The following is a 23,361-nucleotide window of genomic DNA, read 5'->3' as shown; positions in this document are numbered from 1 at the left end:
GGCTTAGTGATTGAGCATCGACCTACCAACAGGAGGTAACAATTCGATTATGTCAGAGCACATGCCCGGGTTGCAGGCTCAATCCCCAGTAGGGGGTGTGCAGGAGGCAGCGAATCAATGATTCTCTCTCATCATTGAGGTTTCTATCTCTCTCTCTCTTTTCCTCTCTGAAATCAATTAAAACACACACCAACAAAACAAAAAACAACTGGGCAGGTCAAGAAACCCAACTTCCCTCCTCCAACCAGAGCTCCGCCCCCTGCCCGGGGTAGCCTGAAGTTGAAGGCCAAAGAGGGAGAGGAGGACTCACACTGCTGCTGGGGCGACAGTGCAGGCTCAGCTGCTTCAGCCAGTGGGACTGCAAAGGGTCACTCTAAAAATTGCTGCTGGGACTTGTCAGGTGGCTGCTGGTGGCTCCCCTTCTCCCTTCTCTCCCCACAGATTGCTTCCCAAGAGGAGTCTGCTGCTGACACTTCATCATCACAAGTCGGGGACGCCACTCAACACAGGAGGGTAAGGAGCTGGGGCCACACTCTCCAATTCCTGTCTTCCCGATTCTGGGGGTGTGTGGCCCTGTGTGTGGGAGAGGGTGGCGTGTCTGAGTGTTTGCAGAGCGATTTCACTGAAGGCGCCTGCAGCTGGGTCAGATCGCCCAGGTCCCTGATTTGAATTGGGGAACCAGAAGCCATTTTCTTGAAATCGAAGGAATGTGATACATTAGGCAAAGGTCCTACATAGTCATAGAAATTCATGAGAGGATGCTTTAGAATAGCAACATTACTTGTAATTTCTAACAATCATTTTAAGTCTCTGAAGTCCGATGTATGTTTTTCTTCCTCTATTTTATAGAAAAAAAGATGGGGAAATTAAAATTTTTAGTTTTGTTCACAGAGCTTAACATTTCTTCTCCATTTTTTAAATCAGAAACCAGGCACACATTTGGTACCCAATAATTTTAGATAAAATTAATTCATTGTAATGATATTGGTAGCAAAAAAAAAATTAGGAAACTTTTCAAATTCCCAGAAATATAACCTATTGACAAAATAGAACACCCCCCCCCCGCAAAAACAAACAAATTTGTAATTTAACTGTAAAACAAGTTTTTGTTCTAAATGTGCACATACGGTTATACGGACATAGGTTTTAGATGAGAAATCATGTTGGAAATGAAACGGTAAAGTGGAACCCCCCCCCACTTTATGCTGGACTTAACTTAAAATGGCAAGCAGCAGGGCCTGAGCCCAGCGTTTCTATTCCGGGAGTCGGTGCTGATGAGCCGGGACAGATGCAGCGCTTGGAATGTGGCTGGGACCGGGAGCTGGGGCAGCTGATTCGCCCCTTTGGCTGGGAGACATGCTGGGATCCCAGCTCGCTCTGGCATGGGAGTGACAGTGACACTTTAGCACACATGGCTTTTCCGCCTGCCCTGGGTAGTCGCTCCCTGGAGGCCAGGGTGGAGGGCAGCAGGAAAAAGAATGTTCTTAAATATAAAGTGACAATTCTTTTCTATAATCAGTCCTAGGAGCTTTTCATCTGAGATCTCTTTCAGGCCAGGGGGAACTTGATTTCAAGGGTGATACGTTCACATGGACTTGCCCACTCGTAGAAGAGGGTAGAATTATGTTACCCATTTCGTGGCAGCATCGTGGTTCTGGGTCTGTTTTGGGTTGTGGACCTTTTTGAGAACCTCATGAATGCTTTGGGTCCAAGGTACAGAAAAATGCACATAAGCACACACGCACAACCTGTTTCATAGTATTCCCGAAAATGTCATGGAATGCACGGACTCACCAACCCAGATAAGGTTGCTAGATAAAATACAGGACACCCAGGCACATTTGAATTTCAGATAAATCATAAACCAGTTGTTAGTATAAGTATGTCCCAAATATTGCATGGGATATACTTATACTAAAACATGATTTGTGCTTCATCTGGAATTCAGATTTAACTGGAAATCATGTGTTTTTATTTGCTAAATCTGGATACCCAGATGCATATGTGTGACTTCCAGGTGAAGTATCCCCTGTCTCGGTTGGATTATCCATGTGTGAGTCTATTCCTACATTCTAGAAGGCCATATTGGGGGAGGAGGGGAGTGAGAAGTCATACAGGACCAGACTTTGGCAATTCTGACAGCAAAACCCAGTGTTTATTCTAACTGTGTAAAATTTTAGAACTGGAAGGTACCCATCTCCTCATTTGGCAGGTGGCTAACCTGAAATCCTAAAAGGTTGGGTGTTTTGCTGCAGGTTCATCGGCTGGTTAGAGCAAAGTGAACACTAAAACCCAATTTTCAGTTCTATGACAACCAGAGACATTAATCTTAGAAACTATATATCCAATCCTCCCTCCCACCCAACAATCTCCTCTCCCCAACCTTAAACACATATAGCAGACTAGGAAAGAGAAAGAGCTATTTTAGTAAAATTTTCAACTAAACCAAAACCAAAAACTTTAGCACTGGCTCCTTGCATAGTGTATCCAGGGTTGGAAAATAGAAATTAACTTGATGTCTAAAGTCTGTATACTTTATCAGTAAAAGTTAGGCAAAGGCCTCTAGCTAAGTTGAACCATAAAAAATTGATACTATTTGTCTTTAAACAAAAATTGATAATTCTATATTCAACCTAACACAAGGAAGTATTTATTCTCTGGTCAACAAATTCATAGAACCTGTTTCTATTTTTGGCTTATCCACCTATTGGAGTTCCACATCTTTTTTAAAATTATTAATTTCAGAGAGGAAGGGAGAGGGAGAGATAGAAACATCAATGATGAAAGAGAATCATTGATCAGCTGCCTCCTGCATGCCCCCCACTGGGAATTGAGCCCGATACCCAGGCATGTGTCCTTGACCAGAATCAAACCCTAGACCCTTCAGTCCACAGGCCCACTCTCTATCCACTGAACCAAACCAGCCAGGGCTGGAGTTTCATATATTTACTACCCCTAATAGCATAACTAAATCCACAGACTCTGTCCGCAAATAAATGTATCTTACATTTAAAAGGGCAATGCATTTATTTCAATGTTTGGAGCTATAAAGAACCATTTCATGTTCTCTGTATTCAAATTTTGAATTGATAAATCTCAGTCCTACCTCACTCAGTCTCTATCTTCTCATATTGGAAAGAGCTAACTTTTAAAACTGCTACAGATTTTAACCTGCCCTGGGTTTACAGGAGGCAATAGAGGGGGTCAGGGTTCAATCTGGGTTTGATTGTGACCTTGTGTGACCTTGAGTACATTTTAAAAACTCTCTCTGAACTTTAATTTCTTCATTTGTAAAATGAATTTAATATAAACTACATTTTAGAATTTAGTGAGACTTAAATTCAAAAAAATAAGATACTCAGGGCTCAGCACACAGTAAGCCCTCGATTAATAAATGCTAGCTATATAATTATTATTCTAGGTAGAAATGGAGGTAACAATTTACATTTGATTCATCATATAGACTCATGCTCGGTAACTTATATATAGGGATTATTTATTAACATACTTAAAGTTGGAAAATACAAAAGATGATGAAAATTGTGATGGCTCACATAACTGCCCAGCTATTTATTGGGTGTTGAATATATGACATGTTCGTCATAGAAATGACACAAGAGCCAAGATCAGCAGTGGGCAGTGGCAGGAGAGCATAGAATTGCATCTCTGTTACCCTTCTGCCCAGTTTCTAATGGAGGAGACCCAAGAAGCTGCTCTAGGTGATAGTGGATGGAGCAGAGAGGGGAGGAGGCTGTGGTGTCCATGACCAGAGAAGGAGAATTCTCTGGGTGCCCTCCACAGAATGAAGGGAGAGCCCTGTAGCATGGGGAGCCTTCTATAGCCCTCTGCACCCTGGGTAAGGCTCTTCTTTCACTCAAAAAAGGGAAGGGACAGGAAGCAACTGGAAATGCCTCCAAATGGCTGCTTGTCCCATTACACAACCTCAGCTGCTGTGGTCAGACCAATTCTTTCCACCATGGTAGGGGCCGTGTGAAAAGTGCAAGCCACTAGAAGTCCGGGGAGGGGTGGAAGGTGGGCTCTGTATTGATCTTCCTCTCTTTGACTCCAAGAGGCAACTCATTAGAGTCCGCTGGGTTGGGAAGGAGAATCAAACCCTTTGTGCTTTGGAGAAAACAGAGAACCAGTCTTAAAACTCTCCCAGCCATGGGCAGCTCAGCAAGGCTTTCCTCCTCACCATCCTGATCATAACCCCAGTCAAATCCATCCCTTGGGTATGGTAACGATGGTGATTGCCCTGGCTACCAAGCCTGGAGATTCCCTGAGCAGATGGCCACAAAGCAGTCACTTGCTAAAAAAATAAAATAAATAAAAAACAACAATGATAATTAAAACCCCTTCTAATTCTTAGTTAATATATAATTGAATCAGTAAGAATGAGATGCTTTCAGAATTTATTACTCAATATCTAGGCTATGCTTTAGGTTATATATAAATATATACATCATTTTTGTAACCTTTTTCTTGCAGCCACATTTTTACTATCATTGTGACCATCATTAGTGACCACTAATAATATGACCCAGGGGTGCAGAGTGAACATTTGTATAATTGTAGGAAAAACAGTGAGAGTTACTGTACAAATTGCTTTTGACTGCATGCTCACATATGACCTAGTGACTGAGTAATACTTTTTTTGTAAATATCCAGGTATTTTCCTATTCAGCCTCTATTAGCCCATAATATCAGCCTCAAGGCCCAGCACCATCACCAAATGAGTAAATAGAAGTGAATTAAATTGTTCCACTTGACTTTCACACATCTACTCCTAGGCTGTCTTTCATAATTTCTTCCTTTTAAGCTTGCCCTTGCTCTTCATTTAAATGTGATTGTGGAAAAATGCTGGTTGATCAAGTGGCATGGTGAATGTGTGTGTGTGTGTGTGTGTGTGTGTGTGTGTGTGTGTGTACCCAGTGTGACACGCCTTGTGTCTGTACTCTCCAGAAAGGCCCCAGTATGAGGGGCCTACAGAATTCTTGAGGGCTTCTCTGTCTGCTAGTGAGAACAGAGCCTCTTGGGTTTTGATCCCCCATAACGAGGAAGCCAGTCTTCTCTGCTGTAGGGCCCGGAGCACACAGTGCAGCTGCCCTTACCATTCTTACTGGCTTGCAATCCTCCTTCAATTGAAAAAGCGGTGGCTGGAGCCCCAAGAGGGAAATGGAAGAGCAGGGCCGGTGGAAGAGCATTTACCAGGCTATCGCAGCCAGTGAACATCTCTGCAGCCTGGAGGACATCAGAGCTTTTCCAGCTTCAAAGAAGTGGCCCTGATCCTCAGACTCCTCTGAGGGATCTGCAGTGACCTTATTGGAGGGACATGGCACAGACTGAGAACACCTGGGCAGGTGGATGGACAGCTTCACCCTCAAGGTGCGAACTTAGGAATAGAATTTCATGGTAATCTAGCCGGCATGCTCAGTGGTTGAGCATCGACCTATGAACCATGAGGTCAGGGTTCAATTCCCAGTCAGGGCACATGCCCAGGTTGCAGGCTCAATCCCCAGTGTGGGGCTTGCAGGAGGCAGCCAATCAATTCTCTCTCATCATTGATGCTTCTATTTCTCTCTCCCTCTCCCTTCCTCTCTGAAATCAATAAAAATATTTTTTAAATAATGTCATAACAGCTCTAGTAAAGACAGATAATTTATGAGCATATCTGGGAAAATACTTCCACCAGGAAAGGAAGTTGTCCACTGGCTATGATTTTAATAGTCTCTTTTTTCATATTTACAAAAAATTTATTTTACTAAGTATATGAGATTATAGGTCACCTCTACTTATGGTGATTAATTAAAAATTCGTCAAAAATCTGAAGATAGTTAGGTTAGAACCTCACATCCTACTCACTCCTATTTTCTTAAATTTGTATGATAATAGAGGTTTTTTCATTGAATTTATTGAGGTTACATTAGTTAATAAAGTTATATAGGTTTCAAGTGTACAATTCTATGCTAGTATATTATATTGTACTGTGTGTTCACCATCCAAGGTCTAGTCTTCCATCACATTTGTCTCCTGCCAGCTTCTCTCTCTACCACCCCTAGAGAGAGCTAAAGAAGCCAGTTATTTCTAATTCTGAGGGCTCTAAAAGCCCTTTCTTATTTTAAAAAAAATAGATATTAAAATATTAATTAATAATATTATTAAAATTAAGTATTTTTTAAAAGTATATTTTATTGATATTTTACAGAGAGGAAGGGAGAGAGAGGGATAGAGAGTTAGAAGCATCGATGAGAGGGAAACATCGATTCAGCTGCCTCCTGCACACTCCCACAGAGGATGTGCCCGCAACCAAGGTACATGCCCTTGACTGGAATCGAACCCGGGACCCTTCAGTCCGCAGTCCGACGCTCTATCCACTGAGCTAAACCGGTTAGGGCTTAAGTATTATTTAAAGCAGAAAATATATATACAAGGGTGGGCAAAAGTAGGTTTACAATTGTAAGTATGCAAAATTCTTCTTCTTTTTTAAAAAATATATTTTATTGATTTTTCACAGAGAGGAAGGGAGAGGGATAGAAAGTTAGAAACATCGATCAGCTGCCTCCTGCACATCTCCCACTGGGGATATGCCCAAAACCAAGGTACATGCCCTTGACCGGAATCGAACCTGGGACCCTTCAGTCTGCAGGCCAACGCTCCATACACTGAGCCAAACCGGTTTTGGCCAAAATTATTATTCTTGTATTATTTATTAATTATTGTATTATTTACCATACAAACAACTGTAAACCTACTTTTGCCCCTGTGTGTGTTTGTGTGTGTGTGTGTGTGTGTGTATTCCACAATGGCTACTCTTGGAAATTTGTATGTGAGTCATAGAAGGACACTGATAAAAAATAAATTAATTTAAAAATTCAACAAAAAGCATGCATACCTGGGAGGAAGAGTATATGTGCTCATTAATTGATTGGCGTGGATCATTTGCCAGACTAGTTAATGTATTACTGAGTAGGGCCCTGGAGAAATGGGACACAGGCAAGAACATTCAGATAGAGAAGGGCATGAGGGTTTCATGGCAATGCCAAGGTCAGCACGAAGGCCAGACAATGGAGGGAAGAGAAGTGGCAACAGGAAATAAGAGAAGGAAGGCCATGGAAGAACTTTCACTGATTTCATCAGGTTGACCTCTTCCTTCATGGAGATTTCTGAATCCTTCTCCATTACATACTAACTTATCACGTTCCAGCCCTTCCTGGCATACAAGAGCCTGTATGTCTTGGCCTAATATTATCTGCCCAACTGTCTCCCTCATGACTTCAGGCATCTTTGTCTGTGCATCCTATGCTGAGTCATGCCTTCCTGCTTCAGGTATCTCCTCCACTTCTAATGGCCTTCTGCCTCCTGTATCCATTCCTCTTAAAAACACTTTGGTACCAGGACTGGCAAAATTCTTATCTGTAAACCTAACCATCCTAACACCAAGCCATCAAAATAGTTCCTTTAATTTGAATCTTTAAATCCATAGATTCAGTCTATTCCATGTAATCTGTTGTTTTGCTTATACAACCTATAACCAAATGTCACAGGTTTTCCAAACTTCCAGGATTATCCTTATCATTTATATAAAAATAATCTGTTCCTCAGCCTATATAATTGCACAAATTCCATTTCTCCCCCTGGTATTTTCAAAATTCCCTTAGAAATATTTAAATATTTCAGAAATTCCCCTGGTTGCCATTTGCCCATTCTCAAGCTGGGTCACTCTGGACACTTGTCCCATGTCGCCTCCTGCTCCTCATGATTGCTTCTCCATGATGCGGCAGCTTTCTCTGATTTGCTTCACACCAAAGCTTAAACTTGCTTTACTCCCAAAGAAACAACGAACAAGAGTTGTTGATGTTAATGAAAATAATTCAAATTTTTTGAACACTCACTTTTTGCCAGATTCTCTTCCAAATGCTGTATGCATATTTGTTCACTGAGTTTTCACTGACAACCCTATAGGCAGACACTATTATTATCTTCACTTTAGAGATAGGTCAATGGAAACTCTAAGAGGTTAGATAATTTATCTATGGCAACTCACACTTCAGGTAAGTAGTGGAGCTGGTATTTATATTATATTGTATTTTCATTTTTATTCACTTTGAAATATTATCGAATTTCCTTTGTGATTTCTTCTTTGATTCATGGATTATTTAGAAGTATATTATTTAATATGCAAATAGTGGTAGCTTTTCTAGATAGTTCATTGTTATTAATTTCTAATTTAATTACAGTATGATCAGAGAACATACTCTGTATGACTTCAATGCTTTTAAATTTACTAAGACATGTTTTGAGACCCAACACAGAATCTGCGTTGGTGAATGTACTATATACACTTGAGAAGAATTGTTAGGTAAGGATGTTCTAGAAACATCAATTAAATCTGGGTGATTATAATGTTCAGATAATCTATACCTTTACTGATATTTTTTCTAGTTATTCTATCAGTTGCTGAGAGAGTTAATTAACATTTTAAAATATGACTGAGGAAATGCCCATTTCTCCCTTCACATATATTGAAGCTCTGTTATTTGCATATATACATTATGATTGCTTTATCTTCATGATGATATATTATTGTAAAGTTCCCTTTTTATCACCACTGATTGTTTTTTTTCCTTGAAGTGTATTTTATCTGATATTAATATAGCCACTCCAGTCTTCTTATGCCTACTATTTCTGTGGTAAATCTTTTTCTAGCCATTTTTTTTTCCTATCTGTTTCTCTGTTTATAGTAAGTTTTCTTACCTGTGTCTCTGTTTATAGTAAGTCTCTTGTAGATAGCATGTATTTTTGGGTCTTGCTTTTTCCTTTTAATTAAAATGCTTCATCTATTAACATTTAAAATAATTATTAATATAATTTGATTTAGGATTACATTAAGTTATTTTTCGGTTTGTCCCCTCTAATTTTTATTCCTCTGTTTCAACTTTCCTGCCCTCTTTTGAATTTCATCTACATTTATCTATTGGTTTTTCAGATGTACTTTGCATTCTTTAGGAGGTTGTTCTAGGGCTCTGCTGTCTAATACATGGTTGTCAGTCTCCTGGGGCTATTAAACACTTGAAGTGTAGCTAGTCCCAAATGAGCTGTGTTGTAAGTATAACACACACTCTGGATTTTGAAGAGTTAGTAGGAAAACAAGTAAACTATCACATTAATAATTGTCTGGCAATTACATTTTGAAATGGTATTTTGTGTATAGTAAGTTGAATAAAATGGTTCTAGGTTGTTTCACTGTGAGTATCTTTGCCACAAACATTTTGCCACATAACTAACTGACCATAAGGCAATATTACAGTAAAAGATGAAAGAATGAAATATAAAAGAGGCACAGTTAAAAAGACATGAATAAAAAGTTGGCCAAAGGGATTCTTCCAGCAGAACAGACAGGGCTTCCTCAAAGATACATTTCTGCTTCTACTCTAGATGGTGGAAACAGCTGTTTGGAAAAAAGAATCACTGTGCTTTGCTTACCTAGTTTTTTGTTGTCATTTTGTACTTGTCATTTTTGTCTCTCTAACATAAATTACTCCATCAGCCCCAGCACAAAGCTGCCCCCACACAGGAGGTGTTGATGATAACTGCTTGCTGAGCAAAAGTTTTAAAATTTTCCTCAGAGAAATCCAACAAGGGGACCCTCACCACATAAATCAAATACATTTGAAGACTAAAATGTCAGTGGGTTAAAAATCTGTTTCACAAGGTAAGGATGCATTTGGTGTTGCCTGCAAGAAAGAATGAGTAAGGACAAATGTGCTCCAGTCTTATAAACAAACTAGAGGCCCGGTGCACAAGATTTGTGCACTCGGCGGGGGGGCTCAGCTTGGTCTGCACCCTCTCGCAGTCAGGGATCCCTCAGGGGATGTCTGCCTGCCAGCTTAGGCCCATTCCCTGCCCATCAGTCGGACATCCTTAGTGCTGCCATGGAGGTGGGAGAGGCTCACGCCACTGCCACTGTGCTCGCCAGCCGTGAGCCCAGCTTCTGGCTGAGCTGCGCTTTCCCTGCGGGAGTGCACTGACCACTAGGGGGCAGCTCCTGCATTGAGTATCTGCCCCCTGGTGGTCAGTGCACATCATAGCGACCGGTCATTCTGCTGTTCAGTTGATTTGCATATTACCCTTTTATTTTATAGGATATAAATGTGAATTTGACAATTTGAGCTTAATGAGAAAGATAAAAGCCCTTATATCTCTATAAGGTGCATTCTTAGATTTAGAATTTTAGTGTCAAAGTATAAATATAGTTTTTATTTATAATAGACTGCCAAATTATTATTCAAAAGACTGAATTATATTCCCATCAACCATGTATAGAGAGCACCACATCAATATTTGATGTTATGGATATTTTTAAATATTTTAACCATCAAACAAAATTTGATCACAAAAAATAAAAGGGTTTCAGTTGACAATTTCCTAATAATTATTAGTTCACTTTTAAAAATATTTATTAACTATTTGTGTTTTATCTTCTTTAAATGACCTAGTTACCTAATCATAGTTTTTGTCTGTTTTTTAATTGATTTGTAGGAACTCTTTACATATTGTGTCTATGGCCTTTTTTCTGGTAGAAATGTTACCAATGTTTGTTTTCACAGTCTGTTGCTTGTCTTTTAAACAGTTGGTGTTGTTTTGTAGAAGTTTTCATTGTTTTTCTATATTCAGATATTTCAGTCTTTTCTTTTATGGCTTCTGAATTTTGTGTTATACTTAATAGGGCCTTTCTCACTCTAAGATTAAGGGGGGGAAACTACTTTGCCCTAGTTCATGTGTAAATTTTGTGTGTGAGAGAAAGAGAGATTTAGATATCTAACTTATTTGGAAATTATCTCAGTGAATATGTAGAGTAGAAATAACTGAACTAATGCTATCATTACAAGTCCTTCCTCATTGATTTTTAAGTGCTACATTTATTTATTTACATATATATTCTACATTTTATATGGATTCCTGAATTTTAGTATATTATTGAGGAAAACTTCAAAATAGTTATAACTCACTATTTCATGAGAGTAAACCAAGCCCTTCAAATGATATTTAACTACTATTCCATAATTATTGTACAGCTAGATAAGAGAATATTTGGTCCTTTCTGTTATATAAAATTACTTGGCAATATGGCTATGGAGTGGTCTTATTTAATAAGATAAATATTGTCTTGATGCTGAAGTAAATTGTCAATAAAATATGCATCTAGTGTAATGTAAGTTCTTAAATCTATTTTTTAGAATTAAAAAAATTAATTTATTAAAAAACACATGCTTCATAATGTAGCAATTCAAAATTCAAAGAACAATTAAAATAAACTAACAAAGTGGAGACAGATTTGAGGATACAGAGAACAGAGTGGCAGCTGTCAGAGGGGAGAGGGTGGGGGGCTGGGTGAGAAGGGTGAAGGTGTTAAGCAAAGAAAAAAAAAGAAAGACTCATGGAACTGTAAGGTGATTGCTAGAGGGAAGAGGGTTTGGGGGAGGTAGAAGAAGCAAAAGGGGGTATAAATAGTGATGGAGGGAGACTTGATTGGGGGTGGTAAACACACAAAACAATATACAGATGATGTATTGTAGAATTGTATACCTGAAATCTATATAGTTTTATTAACCAACTAGAGGCCTGATGCACGAAAATTCGTGCAAGAGTAGGCCTTCCTTCCCCTGGCAGCCAGCACCAGCTTCCTTCTGGCACCCAGGACCCAGGCTGCTTCCCTCCTCTGGCCACCCACAGGCACCCGGGGCCTGGCTGGCTTCCCTCCGCCCCAGCTTCGTCAGGAAGGACGTCCGCTCTAATTAGCATATTACCCTTTTATTATTATAGACATCATCTCAATAAATTAAATAAAAAATAAATGAAATAAAATACTATTCCTTTTTTTCTTTTTCTAGCAAGCTCTTGACTGTGATCGTGTGTTTGCCAACATGGCCCCCAAAAAGAAGACTGTCAGAAAGAACAAAGGAGAAATCAATGAGATGACCATAATTGTGGAAGACAGCCCCCTAAGCAAACTAAATGCTTTGAATGGGATCCTAGAGGGAGGCAATGGCCTTAGCTGCATTTCTTCTGAATTAACAGATGCTTCTTATGGCCCCAACCTCCTGGAAGGTTTAAGCAAAATGCGCCAAGAGAGCTTCCTTTGCGACTTAGTCATTGGCACCAAAACCAAATCCTTTGATGTTCACAAGTCAGTGATGGCTTCATGCAGTGAGTACTTTTACAACATCCTAAAAAAAGACCCATCTACTCAAAGGGTGGATCTCAACGATATCTCACCGCTGGGCCTGGCCACTGTCATTGCATATGCCTACACCGGAAAGCTGACTCTCTCCTTGTACACAATAGGAAGCATTATTTCTGCTGCTGTTTATCTTCAGATCCACACCCTTGTAAAGATGTGCAGTGATTTTCTGATACGAGAGATGAATGTTGAGAATTGTATGTACATTGCTAACATTGCTGAGACGTACTCTCTGAAAACTGCAAAAGCAGCAGCCCAAAAATTTATCCGGGATAACTTCCTTGAATTTGCAGAGTCAGAGCAGTTTATGAAACTTACATTTGAGCAAATTAACGAACTTCTTATAGATGACGACCTACAGTTGCCTTCTGAAATAGTAGCATTCCAGACTGCTATCAAATGGTTAGAATTTGACCAAAAGAGAATGAAATATGCTGCAGATCTTTTGAGCAATATTCGCTTTGGTACCATCTCTGCACAAGACCTGGTCAATTATGTTCAGTCTGTACCAAGAATGATGCAAGATGCTGATTGTCACAAACTTCTTGTGGATGCTATGAATTACCACTTACTTCCATATCATCAAAACACATTGCAGTCGAGGCGCACGAGGATCCGCGGGGGCTGTCGCGTCCTCATCACTGTTGGGGGACGCCCAAGCCTTACTGAGAAGTCCCTTAGTAGAGACGTCTTGTATAGAGACCCTGAAAATGGATGGAGCAAGCTCACAGAGATGCCCGCCAAGAGTTTTAATCAGTGTGTGGCTGTGATGGATGGATTTCTCTATGTGGCTGGTGGTGAAGACCAGAATGATGCACGAAATCAAGCCAAACATGCAGTCAGCAATTTCTGCAGGTACTTGATCCTTTGCTAGGAACTGAAATGGTCCAATATGATGAGGAAATTGCCCTGACATAGAAGTAAATTAGTCATGTCTGTTAGCTTCATTCATTAGCTCAGTAAATTAATATTAATAAGGTGACATTTTATATATAACACTTCACATTATGTTAAGTGCATTCATGTACTGTAGATTTCTGAATAAGCCTGTGAAGTGAGCAGAGAAGAGAGGATTCTGATTTTCCATGTGAGAAATCTGGTGCCCAGAGAGGTTATACCCCTAGTAAGTGGCAATTCACATTTTCCCATTGCTAGTCTGGGGCTCTTCACAATATCCTGCTTTTCTGAAAAACACTGGGTACAAATTTAGTTTTTAACACTAATGTGGTAAGAAAGATTAAAATAATACATTTATTTTAAGTGTCTTATTGATGACTGTCAGATTTATAATTGGCAAATAGAATGAGCTCATTAAAAAAGTGGCAGCTAATTAACTTAAAATACTTATTTGAAGACTAATCCCAGAGAAAATGTAAGTATTTGTGAAGCATGAAGAGTAAAAAACAGTAAATCCTTCAGAAAAGCCTCAAGTGCCATATTACTTTTGTATACTTATGATAAAAAATTAAACTTCCACATGTATGAAATGTTCAGGAAGTCATGCTTACAAAGTCGAATATAACTAATGAGCAAGATCTGAAAATGTGTACATTATATGATGAAACAATTCTTCATTTCATTGTGTTACTTTAATGAATTCAAACAATTAATGGATTTTTAGCCTTTAATTTACAACTTTAGTTAAGTTTCAATTTAGGGGTTAAAAGGACAAAGATGAATGAACATCACACTGATGGAGTGAATTCTGTGTTTAAATACTTCAGGAAAGCATATTTTACTATAACTACTTATTTCCCTCCACTGATAATTCAACTATTAGTACTCAAATCACTGTTTTTGCAATATTGATTTTAATGCTTATGGTATACGTACTGTAACATTGAACACTGAAAAAAATATATCCCTCAACTAAAATAATATCACCTACTAAAAAGTGGTAGAAAATAGACAAGTATCAAAAGTTAAGGCTTTGTTAATGCTTTTGGACACGAGTCCCATTGATCTCATTCTAAACAGGTGATAGAAGACTTGGTTGAGTACCTCAGTTTACTGCTGCAATGGCCAGGACAGATGTATGAGGGGGCTGTGAGACAGGGAGAAATCCAATTAGTCAACTCCTATCTTAATTAAGCAATGAGAATGAGCTAGGGATGTCGGTGCCTGAAGATATGTGGCGTTGACTTCAATGTGGCAGTGTTCCCTTTTCTGATTGCCACAAATACCCAGTTTCCACCCTAACCCCACCCATAGATCCTACCAGATGAGAGATATTCGGATATAGTGGAAAGGGGAGTGGCAGGCCTGTCTCTGTAGGGTCTTCTCCAAGGGGCCCAATAAAGGAAGTAAATTTATCAACAGGAGGAGGGGGGGTCACCAATGCCTGTCTTGCTTTTCCCAAGTGTCACACTTTATACCCATGGTTGAAAGAGAAACACCTGCCTCTGGGCGAGGTGCTGCGCTTAGTCAGTAGCCTCCTCGCATGGATGGTGTCACAGTTCCCCCGTGGCGGTTCGTGGAGTAACAGGGGTTCCCTGGCTGCCACCACAAGGCTGTCACATTCCCTCTGCCCTTCCCAGATACGATCCCCGCTTCAACTCCTGGATCCACCTGGCCAGCATGACCCAGAAGCGCACGCACTTCAGCCTGAGCGTGTTCAACGGGCTCCTTTACGCCGTGGGCGGCCGCAACATAGAGGGCAGCCTGGCCTCCGTGGAGTGCTACGTGCCCTCCACCAACCAGTGGCAGCCGAAGGCGCCCCTGGAGGTGGCGCGCTGCTGCCACGCCAGCGCGGTGGCCGACGGCCGGGTGCTGGTGACCGGCGGCTACATCGGCAACGCGTACTCGCGCTCCGCGTGCGCCTACGACCCGGCCGGCGACTCGTGGCAGGAGCTGCCGAGCATGAGCACGCCCCGCGGCTGGCACTGCGCGGTCACGCTGGGCGACAGGGTGTATGTGATGGGCGGCAGCCAAGTCGATGCGCGCGGGGAGCGCGTGGACGTGCTGGCCGTGGAGTGCTACAGCCCCGCCACCCGCCAGTGGAGCCACGCGGCGCCGCTGCCGGTGGGAGTGAGCACCGCGGGCGCCTCCGCGCTGCTCGGCCGCGCCTACCTGGTGGGCGGCTGGAACGAGGGCCAGAAGAAGTACAAGAAGTGCATCCAGTGCTTCCACCCCGAGCTCAACGAGTGGACGGAGGACGACGAGCTGCCCGAGGCCACCGTGGGCGTGTCCTGCTGCACCCTCTCGATGCCCAACCACGTGACCCGGGAATCCCGAGCCAGCTCGGTGTCCTCCGTGCCAGTCAGTATCTGACGCCGGGTAGATGCGGAGGCGCGGCAAGAACAACTCTTTATTCGTGGTTAACCTTTGAGTTAGCGCAAAGGAAAATATGTAACATTTACTGCAACGATCGTATTTTAAGATATATCGAGGCATACGTCTTGATGGTTTTAATTCCTGGTATGACATGATCTACCTCCTTTTTTTTTTTTTTCTTTAAAGCAAAATTCTGGGCCATTGCCAACAAAGAAAAATAGCATTTACTTCAGCGGCCACTAGGGGGCAGACAGAGTCGTTGTAGGCACTCTTCCCCGTGGCATATTTCCCAAACGTATAGCGGTTACACCCACATTTGAGAAGTTCCCTCTTTGCTTAAGTACTTATTACTTATGATGACACTTATGTGAGTAAGTGACTTCATTTACAAGTTTATTTCCCCCTCTCTTTCTTTAGGAAGCGGAAAATAGTCATTGGTAGGTTTTATTGTAAAATGGAACTCCATAAAGACTTAAGATTTAATTCCATATTTCAGTGCAGTTTCTTTTCCTGTCCATGACTGAGTGAAGGATGTTGAAAGGCATCCCATGACAGCGTCCTAAAGCTTATAGCAAAGTCTGACTGGAAAGTAAGGGGATTCCACCCCGGGGCTGTCAAGGTGATGCCTTTGGTTTATCCCTGAGCCCCTTCTTCCTGCATGCCTCAAGCCCCAGTGTATTTCCACCATACAAGTCTGCTCTGGAAGAAGGAACTGATGCTAGTCATTTGGTTTCTAGCGTAAATTTGAATCACTTGTCCTTTCGCCTAGAAGTGTTTGCACTTTAAGCCATGCTCCCTATTAAAGGAATTGCAAGTATCTTGGGAGCCTTGCTCTCACCCTAAAACCTATACCAAGATGACTAAATGCAACCTTGAGCCTAATGTATGTTCCAGGAAGAACTCCAAATAAAACTATGTCCTTTAAGAATCATTAACTTCAAGTTTATATAGCCTGAAGGTTATATAAGCCAATAACAATAATTTGATTTCACTCACTCTTTTACATAGATGAAAATGGAAACATCTGGAATTCTTGGATTTAGCCATAACAGGAGGAGTGGGTTGTCCTGTTGGTAAATGCCATTGTTTCTCATTAATGCCATTGTTTCTGATTTTTTAATTAAAAAATATAATACATTCATTTCACATGGAAATATTAAAATAACATATACCTATTCTTGTATATATTGTTAACCCCATCTGCTCCAATTTAGCTTTGCAAATTAAAGTGTATCCACTTGATATCATTTTTTCTTACATATTTGCTAAGTTTTGGAGCCAGGGAATGAATGTAGTAAATGATACATATTTTCCTTTCTTATAATTTATCACTTTATTCTTTGATCGTTTATTTGTTTTAGAGAGGAAGTAGCCTATCAATTATGGGCTATATGTAACTGGATTTTGAAAAAGAAAACAAACTAACTATTTAAATGGTAAAACACGAGCTGTATGGAAATATAACTGGGTTTTCATTAGTCCCATCCTCTCCCACCTGTGTAGATAGGTTGTTGTTAGAGTTACAATATTTATATTTAAAATATTTTATTTGAACTGTGAAAAGTGGTTCATATAGTACACTTTGTGGAACAATTTTATATCATTGCCCCTTATGAAAAGTTCAGTCTCTGTGTATTTAATGGTAACACTCTGGTAAAAGCTAAAACACTAAGTTAAGTACAAGACATTATTCATAATTAAAAAAACACTGGGCTGGTTTCTTCACCCCACACAGAGCACGAGGAGCTCCCCCAAGTGCAGAGCAGGTCCCTTAACTTCTTATCCACCCCGGCCGGAAAGCAAAGCTGTGTGAGAAGCTAGTGTGTGGAGCCAGTTAAATCGCTGAGCTCTTAAATCCCAATGCGCAAACATAGAGCATCTTTTATCCTTGCAGCATCATTGGTAAAATAAACTTTTCCTATTTCATCAATTATTTTGGCCACAACTTACAAAGCTTATGTGAGGTGACTGTAACATCTTTTAGTTTGGTATAAAAGTATGCTCTCATGCAATTGAGGAGCCTGTAGTATATTGTTAATTTAGAAAGAAAAAAAAGGGGGGGATTTATATGGATTACAGATCATAAATGGCAAATAGATGTAATTCTTTCATGCACAGTAGTAGATCTGTCTCCCATTGAAATCCCAGAAGTATTGTAACATGGAGGACCTAAGGCGTAAAATGAAATAAGAATCAATCACTTGTGACAATTTGTCACAGAGGCATGAAGAGAGATGCTGAACATAGAGGATTTTTCATCTATTGGATCTTAATAAGCTAGGTGGTGCAAGAACTTGGCAGTGGCTTTCTAGAAATGAAACTGGAGACATGTTAGAGCTGGAAAAATCATTTCAAATGACTATTTGATGTATTCTCTACATTGTTTATCTGAAGACTCAGAAAAAATACACATACCTGGGCTTACCAGGTGCCTGGGTGCATTGCAGTTCTGTCTTTTGCTTCAACAATTACTGGTATGTCAATAACTAAAGGCCACTATGAATTTGGCATGCCAGAATTTCTGACAGAACAGATTGGAACATAAGGAACATGGAACATAAGGATTGGTGAAAGTTTTATATCCTGGAACCTCCTGCACTGACAACTGAAAGAGGTGAAAATATACAGAATCAAAATATTATGCATCACCTTTCATATGTAAGTGAAATATACTCTTTAACTACTGAAGCAGTCGCTCCTAAAAATCTTGCCAGTTTCTCCACGTTGTCCAACTGGAAAATTATTTCATTTTTATTATGTTTTAAGCTTACATTCAATTACTCTCCCCAGTTTTAGGATCTAACCCTGTACCTCCCTTTATTTTTCTGTAAGAAAAGGACTTGTTATTTTTGTAATGCCAGAGCCCTGTGATTAAATAAAAGCATCAGGTCAGTGTATCGGAGAAATAGCCTGTTACCCAGCTGCTGACATAATGAAACTCAAGTTCTCCTTTTCTGAATGGGCCAGAGACCTGGTGTGAGAGTCTCCAGGAAGCCAGATTTAATTAGTCCGTCCATTTTTAGGTAGGCTCTTGGTGCCCAGGTGTCATCCCTGACGCCCTAGTTGCTTTCAGTGGCATTGAATGAGTTTTCGTTTTACTTCCTATGTTGTAAGAATGGTTATGAGTAGAAAGTCAGTGGTGGTACAGATTCATATAATTCTAAGCGAGGATTAGATGGTAGTGGAATGTTATGAGTGAGGAGGGGTAACTGAGATAATAAGGGAGTGAGATGTACTGAATGGCTCTATGATTGAAGGCAGAGCAGCGAGCATAGTAAGTGTGTTTCATAAGCATGCATATAAATAGAGGTTTACCTGAAAATAGATATTAAAACGTCAATTTTTTGCTGGTTATCCTGACCAAATATCTTCAGAATATATCCAAGTTGCTAGATAAAAGAAACTGAAATCACTTCATTAATTTTTTTCCCTGCATTTCAAAGAAATGAATTTCTAGAATCTTCTCTGAATTCTTCTCTGAACAAATGTTCTCTGAGTAGTGAGTTCGATGCCCATCCCAGCCACTGATGACTATTGTCTAGCATTAAAAGGAATTATTTTTCAGTATCTCTTTTCATACCAGTAAGAAATATAGCGTAGTTTCCTAAACACTCCTCCATGGTAATTATGAGAACTGAACGTTCTAAATAATAAAGAATTACTCTCATGCACATTCAGAGGGTAAAGATCATTTACATTTCCCTCTCAGGGAATTTGAAACAAAATACTTAAAAAAAAAAAAGAAAGAAAGAAAATACTTGCCTTGGACACTCTTAAAAAACTTATTTATTCAGCAAATTTTGGGGAATTATTTTTTTTTTTGTTTGCTTAAAACATTCTGGTACTATATAAGGAACAACAAATTAAAATGTATGTAGTGTTTATAACCTCATCACTATCAATAAAGCTGCATTCAAAAAGAGCTTGTCAGTGGTCAAATGGGGAAGGTTGTGAAGTGTATTTTTGTGATGCTTGGGGTGGGTTTTCCCCCCTCTATTTAGTTTTCATGATGATTTACCCCAACAAACACTACAACAACAAAAGAAAAAATGATATCCGGAGACAGAGAAGCATCAAATAAACCATCAAACCTCAGCAGGAAGGCAGGGGAGGGTGGAGGTGGGGAGTAAGAGATCAATCAAATGACTTGTATACATGCATATAAGCATAACCAATGGACACAGACACTGTGGGGGTGGTGGTGAGGGCATGTGCTGGGAGGTGGGAGTGGCCAGGGAGAGGCCAATGGTGGGAAAAAGAGACATATGTAATATTTTAATCAATAAAGAAAAAAAAGAAGGAATGACAAATATTGAAAAGTTGCTCCAATAGCTTGAAGACAAGTGAAAGAAAAAGGTATAAAACATCAATAATGACTTGGCTTATAAACTCACACAAAAGCCAATTCAGACAGAAGTTCAAGTCTGGTCTATCTCAGACCTGACCACTTAGAAGTCATAGGTCAAGTGTGGTTTCTCGTCTCATTTCCACCCTGACCACAGCCACCCTGGCACAGACTCGGGTCCATCATCATTTGCAAGGAAACTACTTTCTAGGAGATGAAACTGTCCAGACAAATCCTCGTGGCTTTTCTCTGCCACCTCACCTTCCAAATGAGCAGATGACATGTAACCAAGATAAAATTCCAGCCTTTGATCCGATTTAGTAGCTAAGTAACAACACTTAGTTGAGGCCAGCTTTGTCATTTCTAGAAAATCCTAAATGGTAGCCACACTTTTTCTTACATTTCTCCAAGTCTTGTAACCATTGCAGGGGTAGGGAACATCAGCCTGCAGGCCGTGAAAAGTCTGGCCCTGCCAAGGCATTAGGGGTGAGTTAATTAAATGTTTTACCAAATGTAGCAGGCTAATGTTTAAGTTGGTAATTTTGTATGGCCCGCGAATGATGTTATAATATCCAATGGCCCTTGATAGCAGAAAGGTTCCCCACCCCTTATTTATTTATTTATTTATTTATTTTAAATATATATTTTTATTGATTTCAGAGAGAAAAGGAGAGGGGAGATAGAAACATCAATGATGAGAGAGAATCATCGACCAGCTGCCTCCTGCACATCTCCCACTGGGGATGTGCCCACAACCCAGGTACATGCCCTTGACCGGAATCGAACCTGGGACCTTCCAGTCCACAGGCCAATGCTCTATCCACTGAGCCAAACCAGCCAGGGCCCCCACCCCTTATTTAAAGAGACAAGGTCATCCCCAAACAGAAACCAGTGGGCACCGCATTCCCAGTTTTGAGCAGTCTCCAGAGCTCCTTTGAGTTTTCTTTGAACTCCCACATAGCTCTAAGCTTCACTACAGGTTTGAACTCCCTTCCACATGTGCACAAAATCCATCCAATCCAACTCATGGCACAGGTGAAATTACCTATTGGCACTAATTACATCCATGGCACCCTAGTACATATCAAAGGAGAGATAGGCCTTGAAGGAAGGAGGAATTCCAACGCATGTCGCCTAGAAACACCCAACTCGGTCCCTCTGTTTTCCTTTCTAGCCACAGCCACAAGTTGGTTTATGAACCCAGGTGTAAGCAGCATTACTCCTCTGCCAGCACCAGTCTCCCACCAGACATGCTCCTTAGGGAGTGGTGAAGAAGGGAAGCTCTTTCCCCCAACCTTTGGAGAGACGAATTAGCCTCTGATTAGCCTAAAGAGCCCATATGGCTCCTTTCTTTATCTTGTCCAAGGAAGTGTCTTATGAAGTCAGGCTGACTCATCCTGGAGAAACTACCAGTCAGACTTTGCCTTGATATTCATCATAGCTATGGAAGTGATTTGCAATCTTCAAAAAGGAAACCTTTGAAAATTACCGTTATTTAGCCTAGATGGGCTGATATATTAAAATGGAAGAAGCAAGACCTTGATTATAGTAACGAACATTTCTCTTCATTCCACCCTCATCCCCACCATTGGGAGGGAAATGTCCAGCAATATGAATGGAGACCTTATGCCTTTTCATCTGGTGGTTTTTTGCTTTGTGCTCACATTTAGGTTATCACCATAGGCTCAACATTCAGAAATTCTGTCTCTTCCAATTTTGGGGATATCTCTACCCTCAATTAGAAGGGGAAACCGAACAGAATCTGTTTTGGGTGGGCCAAGTATGGAAGCAGTCAATGTCAACGTCACCGACAACATGTGGGCCAGCACTAGGCATATGGCCTTACCTAGCTGCAAAGAAGCTGGGGAAAAAGAAAGGTTTTCTTTTAGCATTTTCTCTGCATAAGAAATGATTACATTTTGGAAACCATGGCTCTCATCTGTCCAGGGAGCAAGGAGCTTCCCAGGCAAACTGCCTCCCTCAACCTCACCCTCTGAATCGCCTCAAACTATAGCAAGTGCCTCCCCTTCCCCGCTTTTGTTGAGTCATATTGTATCTTGCCTTTTCCCTTCTGAAGGACAAGTCCAGACAACGCTTGAAGCCTTTCTCAATTCAGAGCCCTTACAGGTCTTCAACATACATTAAATGTATTCTGTAAACCTTGAGTGTTTGCATCAATCTGGTTCAACAAACCACTAAGGAGATTCATCTAATCTCAGAACCACCCTCCTGACCCCACCCTTCCTGAGCCTCTTGTCCCTCTACTTCTAAAATACTCTAAACTCTCCTTGATTTTACATCATCTAAACAATATTAACTGGAAATTCCTCTCCAGCCTTAAGGGAGGTCCCAGTACATGATGGTTTTGGGAGAAGAGAACATGATATAGAGTTTGTTTTTTCAAAGAGGAAATACATGCATGCGTTCTCAGTCACCATAAGAAGAGAAGCTTCCTCTGGGAGAGAGGGAGAAGGAAATTGAAATGGCTGTAATCTGTCCCCCAAGTCTTCTTCCCCAACCTTTATGAAGTCTTTCCAAGTCGAGAAATGTTTTAATCTATCACAATTCTGCATATAAGGAACAAAGGAAATTCTGCCTGCAAAAAGAATCCTTTCCCTGTTTAGCAAATGCTCATTGGACATGACCATGCACCAGGCACCATGCTGGAATACCCTGGGACAGTGAAGAACCAGAATCTCCCCCACCTCCTGGGGAGACCCTGGAGCACACACATTTTTCATTTAGATCTGGCAGAGCCATCTCTATAAACTGCAATTAAATTAACAAGCATTTAGTTTTTGCCAAGTTTTGGCTCCTTGGGTCCTGTGGGGCAGAGAAAGGTAAATCCATCTTAGAGCTTACCCTCAAGGAGCTCAGAGGTGGTGAAAGTTTTCTACTTGACTATAATTAGATTCCTGGGAGCAGGGCACCTGCAGCTCAAACCCGGGTACCCTTCAGAATCCCCAGACCGGCCTCCATCAGTGGTTCTCTCGTTTTCCTCGTGGATGAAGATACTGAGGACAAGTCACTTGAGGCAGAGCCCTGGGTAATGAACAGTAAGGATCTGGGTCTGAGTCTGCCAGAGATACTGGGAGAGTGAGATATAAAAAATAAATAAAAGATGGGAAATTCAGCTGAAAGAAGGACCTGCTGCCACACTTCAGAGGCCCTCTCATAGGCATGCTTCTGAAGGTAATGTGGCGGGTTGGAGGCCTACCCTAGGCAACGTTGGGAGCCGTGTGCCAGGTGACAAGGCCATTGGAGGAGTGTCCCCCCTCAAGGAATGCTTGGAGTGAATGGGGAAAACTGGCTTCACTGAAAATCTATGAAATGTTAAGATATTCCCATTTCCCCTTGATTTCTCCTGAATTCTTCCAGCTGAAATAAGTTAGTACCTTTGGAGAAGCCCTTCAGTCTCCTATCCCTGCCCGGAGGGAGGTTCAAGAGCTTCAACAGGAATCTTCAGATACTACCTGAACTGTACCAAGAATATGTGAGGAGC

General features: G+C 40.9%; 1 protein-coding gene across 1 annotated transcript; it reads left to right on the top strand.

Moving 5' to 3' along the window:
• The first annotated feature begins 11,904 nt into the window (after window positions 1-11,904).
• Window positions 11,905-15,602, top strand: KLHL31 (kelch like family member 31). The gene is made up of 2 exons (XM_023757712.1): window positions 11,905-13,096; window positions 14,779-15,602. Exons 1-2 carry the CDS (start codon window positions 11,925-11,927, stop codon window positions 15,509-15,511), a joined length of 1,905 nt encoding a protein of 634 aa, XP_023613480.1. The 5' UTR covers window positions 11,905-11,924; the 3' UTR covers window positions 15,512-15,602.
• The last annotated feature ends 7,759 nt before the right edge of the window (window positions 15,603-23,361 follow it).

The sequence above is a fragment of the Myotis lucifugus genome, unplaced genomic scaffold (genome assembly GCF_000147115.1).
Source record: "Myotis lucifugus unplaced genomic scaffold, Myoluc2.0 scaffold_111, whole genome shotgun sequence".
Classification (NCBI taxonomy): domain Eukaryota; kingdom Metazoa; phylum Chordata; class Mammalia; order Chiroptera; family Vespertilionidae; genus Myotis; species Myotis lucifugus.
The sequence above is the reverse complement of the archived record's forward strand: the minus strand, read 5'-3'. Positions and strand labels throughout refer to the sequence as shown.

Bases quoted from the DNA above. Each gene is read 5' to 3' on its own strand.
- KLHL31 (XM_023757712.1), top strand. From the start codon at position 11,925: ATGGCCCCCAAAAAGAAGACTGTCAGAAAGAACAAAGGAGAAATCAAT. The intron at 13,097-14,778 runs GTACTTGATCCT...TGCCCTTCCCAG, and splicing joins GCAGTCAGCAATTTCTGCAG to ATACGATCCCCGCTTCAACT.